Raw genomic sequence first — 8647 nt, 5'->3', positions numbered from 1 at the left:
TGGAGAGAGGGAGGTCTGGGCATCTTTGCTTAGACTGCTGCCCCCGCGACCCGGCCCCGGATAAGCGGAAGAAAATGGATGGATGGATGGATGATACTGTGAAGATGACAATATGGATTTTTAGACTTGTTTTCACTTGAAATTTGATATATTTTCCCAACATAAAACATTTTTGCCATAATGTTCATGCTTTTTCTGGGGTGGCTGTGGCTCAGGAGGTAGAGCTGGTTGTTTCCTAACCGGAGGATTAGCGGTTCGATTCCCGGCTTGTCCAGTCAACATGTCAAAGTGTCCTTGAGCAAGACACTTTGCTCCCGGTGATGTCACCGGTGTGTGAGTGTTTGGGAGTGTGAATGGCCAAATAGTGTGAAAGTGCTTTGAGTGTGCAGTAAATAATAGAAAGGCGCTATACAAATATAAGACCATTTACCATTACTTTGGCATCTATACATGGCTGCAGACTCTGAGAAGATAAACTCCAGGGAAAGTGGTTGTGTATGTATTTTGGGACTTAAGGAAGCAGTTTAATTTCTCTTGAGACCTGCAGGAACATGATGTCCAGTGTTTTTATGCTGCAATCTACAGGATGGACAGGAAGGTTAAGGAACAGAAGCGACATCAGCAGAAACACAGTGGGCCCAAAGCAGAGAAGAAGAAGCTCAAGAAACAGGGAGGCTCAACAGAAGAGGATGAGCGGAAACGCAACCCAAAAGCCTTCGCAGTTCAGTCTGCTGTCCGCATGGCCAGGACCTTCCACAGGTTCATAATGATGTCTTTCTTAGACACACTTCACTACCCTGTAGCATCCAGAGTGTAATGTGAATTTATTAGGTCTGTGTTCACATGGTAGGCCTATAGGGTCACTATCAGTTAAGGACACACGTTTGACATAATGCCATTTACTGATTAATCTAACATAAGAATAGTCAATAATATGAATAATTAAAGAAACAGCATGAAGCTACTCCCTGTTTACATTTTTCTGTAGGGCCCAGGACATAAAGACCAAAAAACATCACATCCCTCTTGTAGACCGGTCTCCCCTGGAACCCCCTCCAGTTGTGGTGGTTGTTGTTGGGCCCCCCAAGGTGGGAAAAAGCACCCTGATTCGCTGCTTAATCAAAAACTTCACCCGCCAGAAGCTGGGTGACATATGTGGCCCTGTGACCATTGTCTCTGGTAAGTTGGCCAGCACTTTCTGTGTACATAGGTTACATGGGATCTGCTTCCATTATGTTGATGCCTCTGCAGTGAGTGCTAATGTTCAAATAATTAGCAGTATTTCAGGTTTATACAGCTTTCCGTTGACATTTGGTACTCTGTGCGTTAATTTAATTTCACCTGCTTTATTTCCATGTGCCCCTTGATCATGTTAGGATGCTGATAGCATGTAGGTTTTCAGAGGTAAAACAGTAGAATATCTTGATTACTTTGTTTTCATAATTGCTGGAAGCCTGGTGCTGACTATTATTAGCTGCCACAGAAATAGAAAATTTGGGGGAAAAGGTTAATGTACATAGCACGTTTGCCAGCATTTGATCATTTCTTTGCTCTTTGTAATCCATTTAATCATCATCATTTAATCAATCATTGTGATACATTATTTATGTTGGATAAATTGCTACTTTTTATACTTTTTAGGAAAGAAGCGTCGCCTCACTTTCATGGAATGTAACAATGACATAAACACAATGATTGACCTTGCAAAAGTAGCTGACCTGGTAAGTTTTTCCATTTCAAGCAAAGAAGCAGATTTGGGTCTGACTTTAGAGATGTGACGCAGTATCATGCTATGCAAAATATTTTTGAGCCTTCTTATATAATAAACTTTATAGCTTTTGTTGTCAGTATTGATAGTTTTCTTCTGTAAGATGTGTTAAAAGTAAAAGAAATGGTGATTTCACTAAGATGCCATCCTCATATAGCCAATGTGCTGCCAACCTTTTGTAAAGAGAATGACTTGAATGTGCTCTTGAGGGATGAATAAATGAAAGTGTATTTATATTCATTGCTTTTTCTCTCTGCAGGTTTTGATGTTGATCGATGCCAGTTTTGGCTTTGAGATGGAGACCTTTGAGTTTCTCAACATCTGTCAGGTACATGGCTTTCCTCGTATCATGGGTGTTCTGACTCACCTGGATTCATTTAAGAACAACAAGGCACTGAGGAAGACAAAGAAAAACCTCAAACATCGCTTCTGGACAGAGGTCTACCAGGTAAAAACAACACACTCTCATTTTTACTGCTGAAAAAATTCCCCTTGTGCTTATATAAAGGATCTTGTATATTTAAACAATTATTTGTATGACAGTGACAGTGTGTATGCATGTTTTGTTTGACCCTGTCAGGGGGCCAAATTGTTCTATTTGTCTGGTATGGTCCACGGTGAATATCAGAATCAGGAAGTGAAGAACCTGGGCCGCTTCATCTCTGTTATGAAGTTTCGTCCTCTGGTGTGGCAGACCTCCCATCCTTATGTGTTGGTTGACCGGTGAGTGCTGACTTGGAAATCTACACACTGTGAACTCTCATGAGTTAATTACTATTGAAATTAAGTATTAGTTGGCTTCAGTAAGGTATAGTGTGATCACATGTAACTGTTCATTTCAAGACTAAGTGTTCTTTGTTACTACGTACTTGTGTACGCATGCGCCGCGCGGAGTTGCAGCAAGTTACAGCAGCTGTGTCCTCATTGTGTTCTTTCCCGTGTTTCTATGAAGTTCTGTTCTTATATGTCTGTTCTTATAGTGTTATGTTGTTTGTTCTCTATTGCTGTAACACATAAAATTCCCCACTGTGGGATCAATAAAGTACCTACTCTATTCTGCTCTCCTCTCCTCTCCTCTCCTCTTCTCAGTTTGTATTTGTCATGAGTGCACATATGTGCTTCTAATTTGTACCCAATTAACTATGTTTTTTTTCAATGCTCCTTCTTGCATTGACACAGTATGGAGGACTTGACTGACCCAGAGAGGGTGAGGACAGACCCCAAGTGTGACCGAACTGTGTCACTCTACGGGTACCTGAGAGGAACATATTTGAAAAGCAAAGGCCATGTCCATATCCCAGGTACATGAAAATAGTGCTAGATACCTTCCCTCATGTATATGTTGGTTTCTTGTGGAAACAATATCTGGAGTTGTTTTGTGCAAGACCATTTTTATTTGAATAGCCCAGTATCACAAATCACAACTTTAGAATCTGTACAACATATAACCCTCTGCCCTTAGACCCTCTAAACAGATACAGAAAAACCCTTTAACAGGCAAAAAATGGAAGAAAACTCAGGAAAAGCAACAGAAGAATGTGCCCTCATCTGGGATGGACAGACTTCATCAGTTCTGACTGACTGGTGTTGAGCCGGAGACACCAGTCAGTCAGAACTGATGAAGCCTCTTGGATGAGAGGTGAAACGTCTTCGAGCTAGAAATCTAGTCCAGTTGATTTTTTCTAAGTTCTTTCAGTTTATTATGACCTGGATGACTGAGAATCTGCACAGACATGCAGTTGATATTGTGTGTACAGAAGAAATCAACATAATAGATGTACAGTAGTTTGTATATTGTAAACACATACGAAGAACATTATATAAAGAAATGTGAAGAACATGATCCAGGAGAACAAACCAACTTCCAGGTGCCTCCAGTAGACCTGAGCCACGCAGTCTCTCCTCCAGACAAAGACCCAGTGTCACTTCATGATCACATGAGAGGCAAAGCCCAAAGCATACCGTTTAATTTAAAATGATTCATCCATTATTTATACCGCTTATCTTGAAGAGGGTTGCAGGGAGCCTGGATCCTATACACCCTGGATAGGTCCCCAGTCTATCACAGTGCTGACATATAGACAAACAACCATGCGCACTCACACTCACTGCTAGGGGAAATTTAGAGTCACCAGTCAACCTAAGCTGCATGTCTTTGGACTGTGTGAGGAAGCCAGAGTACCTGGAGAGAACCCACGCAGGCACAGGGAGAACATGCAAACCCTGCACAGAAAGGCACTGGGGTCGACTGGGGCTTGAACCCGGAACCTTCTTGGTGTGAAGCGACAGCACTGTGCCGCCCAATTTAAATTCAGTTAGGTTCAATTGTTTATAGCACCAAGTGAAAACAAAAATCCTCACTTGTCAATAGTTATTCAGAGACTTTGGATCAAGGCCTGGTTTCTTAAGTAGAGGTTTAACCGTAGCAGTTTTAAAGCAAGTGGGGACAGTGCCAGTGATAAGTCAGTGATAAGTGACAAGTTATGTTGTGGTTCTCTTAGTTTTAAAGATGGAAAATGGCTAGTAGCTCCATCCAGGTAAAAGCATCTCTTGTCATGGCTTGTTTTCTTTTTTTAATTGAAATAAATATTTTCTGCTGTACATCATATTGTTGAAATTGACAGCTCCTGAGTAACACTTGAGGCATTTCTTTTTGCAAAGTATATTTAAAAAAAAAAGTGTGTTATTCACTCTGCAGGTGTAGGAGACTTTCAGGTGGAAAGTGTGAACTTCCTGCCTGACCCATGTCCTCTGCCAGACGCTCAGAAAAAGAGGGCGCTGAATGAGAAAGAGCGTCTGCTTTATGCACCCATGGCCGGGGTTGGCGGGGTTGTGTACGACAAAGATGCTGTGTATATTGACCTTCCTGCCAACCACGTCAATCAGCCGCAGGTGTGTACGTGAGATTGCCATGGGAGTACGTGTTCTAAATCTCAATGATCTGAGTTTTTAAAATGGTTGACTGTTTTTGTGTGGACACCTCTGGTATTGTTTGTGGCATTTTTCACTCATGTCAGATTCGACCATTTAAATTAGATTGCAAGTATGGTACTTTGTGTGAAGTGTATTTTTGATCTGGTACAGGAGGAGGTACGGCCCACCACAGAGCTGGTCCAGTCTCTCATCGACACACATGCCACACTGGATGCAAAGATGGCTGCCAGTAAGGTATCTCTGTTCAGCGGCTCTGCCACCCTGGACCCCACAGACATTGAGCAGCAGAGTGGGTGAGACACCACACGGCTCCATTCTCTCTCTCTCTTCTTTTGCACAGCTACAGAGATAACAGTCATTGTAGGACAGTTTATACTTTCAGGGTCTGCCCATATCAAACCTTTCAAAAACAAAATGGCTTCAGATTATAAATATGGTTTGAGCTTTAGAACTGGCTAAATTAAAGACAGCTGCAATCCATTAATAACTTGATCAGAGAACTTACGGAATGGCAGAAAACACTGTACTCCCAACTAGCTAGCTGATAGTATTCAGTTGGCCTCTCTGACATCATGTATACTGCTATACAAGTTACTGGGAATGGTGAAATTGGCTGATTGTCTGCAGTGAAAGGAAGGAAATGGATTCCCTTTTCAGTTTTTGATGCATCAGAGATGGAAGACTCCCTGTAGGCCTCTTTTTGAGCTAGGGGATCACCCAGGCAACTTTCCTACTCTTCTGCCAGTCTATCACAGGGCTGACACTTAGAAACAAACAACCACACATACTCACTCCTACGGGCAATTTAGAGTCGCGAGTCAACCTAACCTGCATGTCTTTGGACTATGGGAGAAAGCTGGAGTACCTGTCATGCTGTGTTACGGAACAAAAACCAACTTGGAACCCAGAACGTTTTCAGCCCAAGCAGAGTTCGTATGAGAGCACTCGGTTAGCGCATTGTGGCGTGTGAGATAGTGTTAGAGAAATTTAATCAAATGAGGATGAGGCTGTAGACTTTTCAATAAGTTTATTCTTGCAAGGGAGCAATTGTACACACAAGCATTTGGTTATGTGGAGAATCCTCAGTGGGGCAGTCCCGTCTGAGTTCATTTATAGGTGGTTTCACCCACACCCCAGCAACAACTGATGCTTCCTCCAACTACGGTTACAAGTTGACTCAACTCACCATGCTGTCATTTCCCTTCATGAGGTTGATCATGTGTTTTCAGTGTCTGAGGCTGTATCATGTCTGGTTAGCCCTGATAACTATTTGTACAAGAACTGTGTGGGCGTAGATGTGGTGTGACATTCAGTGGTGTGCCAACTCAACCTGCAACAAATCTAGAAATGGGGTGCATCTCATGAAAGTTAACTTAGCAAACAATAACTGTAAAACAATGTATATTCTCTGGTCTTTCTAACAGATAGCAAGCAAAAGAATGGTGCAAAAATATAGAAATATTCTACTAAAATATTCTTGTTCTGTTTGCGTTTTAGAGAGGAGGAGGGCCCTCACGAGAAGCTAGTATGGGATCCCACCACCCAGAGAGAGAGGAGGATGGTGGTCTTCACTGAGGAGGAGGAAGACGGTGATGTCAGTAGTTCCAGTGACAGTGAGGATAGTGACCAGGAAGAGCAGGAACAAGAAGAAGACAGTGATGAGGATAACTTTGCCACATTTTTCAAAGAGGCAAGAGCCAAATCTGAAAAAACAGAAGAGAATTTAACATCCAGTGCTCCACCAGTAAAGAAACAGAAACTTGAGATTAGGAAAGGAGAGAAGGAAACTGTTGGAGAAGTGCTGGTGTTTGCTGACAGTGAAGATGACTTGGAGATGAGTGAGGAAGAGACTGAAGAAGAAGGGGAGGCTGGGAGAGCGGGAGATTCTGGACACTGTTCTGAAGAGGAGGTGGCAGAGAATGATGATGAGCAGTTTGAAGATGAATCAGTGGGAGAGGAGTATGGTGCAGCTGAAACTGTAGTGAAGTGTGAGGAGGGGGAACAAGGTAAATACTGTGTTGCATCTGTAATCTTGAGGTTTTTTCCTTTCAAACTTAATTTAGTTCTGTTTGAGGATGAAGATGCACTGAAGCGCTTTTTATCTCTTTATCCACTTGTGATACCTGGCCAATATGTAAGAAGCAAAAAATAGGACTTGGGCTCCGTTCACATTAGAAGTCTTAATGAATTTTTTTTTTTCCAGATCCGATCTTTATGTTTTGATGGTTCACATTGATGTATACGACTTTGTCTGTGAACATTGTTGAGTTCCTATGCTGCCATGCATGCACAGGTTTAACTGAAATGTGAGCCGCTTGCATAGAGCAGTAATGCCATTTACGTAACGGTTGATGAATTAAATAACTTCTTATGATATATTTCTTCTTGTTTGGCTTGAACAGAAAACACTGACATTGAATGATCTTAACAGTCAATGTGCACATGTACCGAGGAGTGAGATTTTAAACACACACACATAAACATAGTCAGAGTTTGGATGCAACTTGGAAGTGACCCAGATTTGGGCCTGTATTTATGAAGTGTCTCAGAGTAGAAATCACTGGTAACTAGGGGTGTGATGAGATCTGAAGATTTTAAAATGTGATGTTATTTCTCATCGAAGCAAAAGCTGTCTTATGACATCAGTACTTAACAGAAGCAGAGCAGCAGCCAGTATGACGGAGTGTAGAGGTAAAGTGACGGTACAACTCCCTGCTGTGTTTTAACGCACGGGGCTGCGTTGGTAATGGGGTGAAGGGTTGTAGGGGGAGTGTTGTAGGCTTGAATGATACAGCTGCCTTGTGACAAGTCAGTGTGAGTGGCTTCATTCATGTTTTCAGCCCGTGAGTTTCTATTATATTTTGGTTAGACATGCTGCTAACGTAGCCTACTCTACTTTAGCACCAATTCCACCACCAGTGTCTCTGCACTTAATTAAAAACCAATGTCTAACATCCAATACTAATGAAAACAAATGGCAGGTTCCATTTGAAGCTCCTGCACAGTTCTAAGGTCTGAAGATCCTCATGGGAAATCATACAGGAGAGAAGCCAGTCAGCTGAGTTTGTGGCGAAACCTTTTACAGTGCTTGCACAGTGTTGTCTTCTACCGCATATGATAATTCACACTCAAAGTATAACTGAAGTGACAGTCATTCCAAGGTAATTAGTTTAATCATTTCAAAAAGCACCTGCAGTGTTCTGCATTTTGTGACTTTCAGATGTTTTATCTTTGAAGATTTCTTAAAATTAATGGTAAAATATCATCTCGTCTTGTTCTCATGAACCCAATATTGTATATCGACTTGTCTCATGAGCTAACTGTATCATCACACCCCTACTCCTAACTGGCCAAAAATTCTCAGAATGTATATCAGTAGCTTTAAATAAAGCTCATATATCAGCTGCATCAGCAGGTTTGTTGGAGCTAGAAAAACCTTGTATAATTGTTGAGCAGTCTGATGTGAGAAAATGCAGTTTGATTTAGGATGAGCCGTGAATGTTGAATGTTGCCTGGCAGTCAAAGTGACTATCAGCCAAGAAAGTATTTGCATGAGTAGTTTTTATTTTCATCTAGTTTTAACCCTGATTGAGAGCTGTATGGTGGTACAGAAGGTTAATTCTCCTGTTTCCATCCTTAGGGGCTCTGAGGTGGAAGGAGGGTCTCAAACAAAAAGCATCAGAAGCATTTCTACGGCAACAAGAAGCTGCCCCCAATCTGAGAAAACTGGTTTACAGTTCAGGTAATTTACAGCCCTTACTACAGTTTTACAGGATATAGGGTATTATTCCAGAGCTACAACTATACAGTGGCAAGAAAAAGTATGTGAACCTTTTGGAATTTCTTGGTTTTCTGCATTAATTTGTCATAAAATGTGATCTGATCTTCATCTAAGTCAAGAGTACTGACAAATATAATGTGCCTAAAATCATAACACAAAAAAAA

General features: G+C 41.6%; 1 protein-coding gene across 2 annotated transcripts in view; it reads left to right on the top strand.

The window, feature by feature from the left end:
* The window catches only part of bms1 (BMS1 ribosome biogenesis factor), a 21145-nt gene that overhangs the window by 1671 nt on the left and 10827 nt on the right, over positions 1–8647 (top strand). For both annotated transcript variants that reach the window (XM_020611774.1, XM_020611775.1), the window contains exons 2-11: positions 586–759; positions 989–1179; positions 1642–1721; positions 2028–2216; positions 2349–2491; positions 2948–3069; positions 4467–4660; positions 4853–4995; positions 6200–6708; positions 8343–8444. In XM_020611774.1, the coding sequence (XP_020467430.1) occupies positions 587–759; positions 989–1179; positions 1642–1721; positions 2028–2216; positions 2349–2491; positions 2948–3069; positions 4467–4660; positions 4853–4995; positions 6200–6708; positions 8343–8444 (1846 nt within the window). In that variant the 5' untranslated portion in view covers position 586. The remainder of the gene's footprint in view (positions 1–585; positions 760–988; positions 1180–1641; positions 1722–2027; positions 2217–2348; positions 2492–2947; positions 3070–4466; positions 4661–4852; positions 4996–6199; positions 6709–8342; positions 8445–8647) is intronic.

Source organism: Monopterus albus, unplaced genomic scaffold, assembly GCF_001952655.1.
Source record: "Monopterus albus unplaced genomic scaffold, M_albus_1.0 scaffold117.1, whole genome shotgun sequence".
Classification (NCBI taxonomy): domain Eukaryota; kingdom Metazoa; phylum Chordata; class Actinopteri; order Synbranchiformes; family Synbranchidae; genus Monopterus; species Monopterus albus.
The sequence above is the reverse complement of the archived record's forward strand: the minus strand, read 5'-3'. Positions and strand labels throughout refer to the sequence as shown.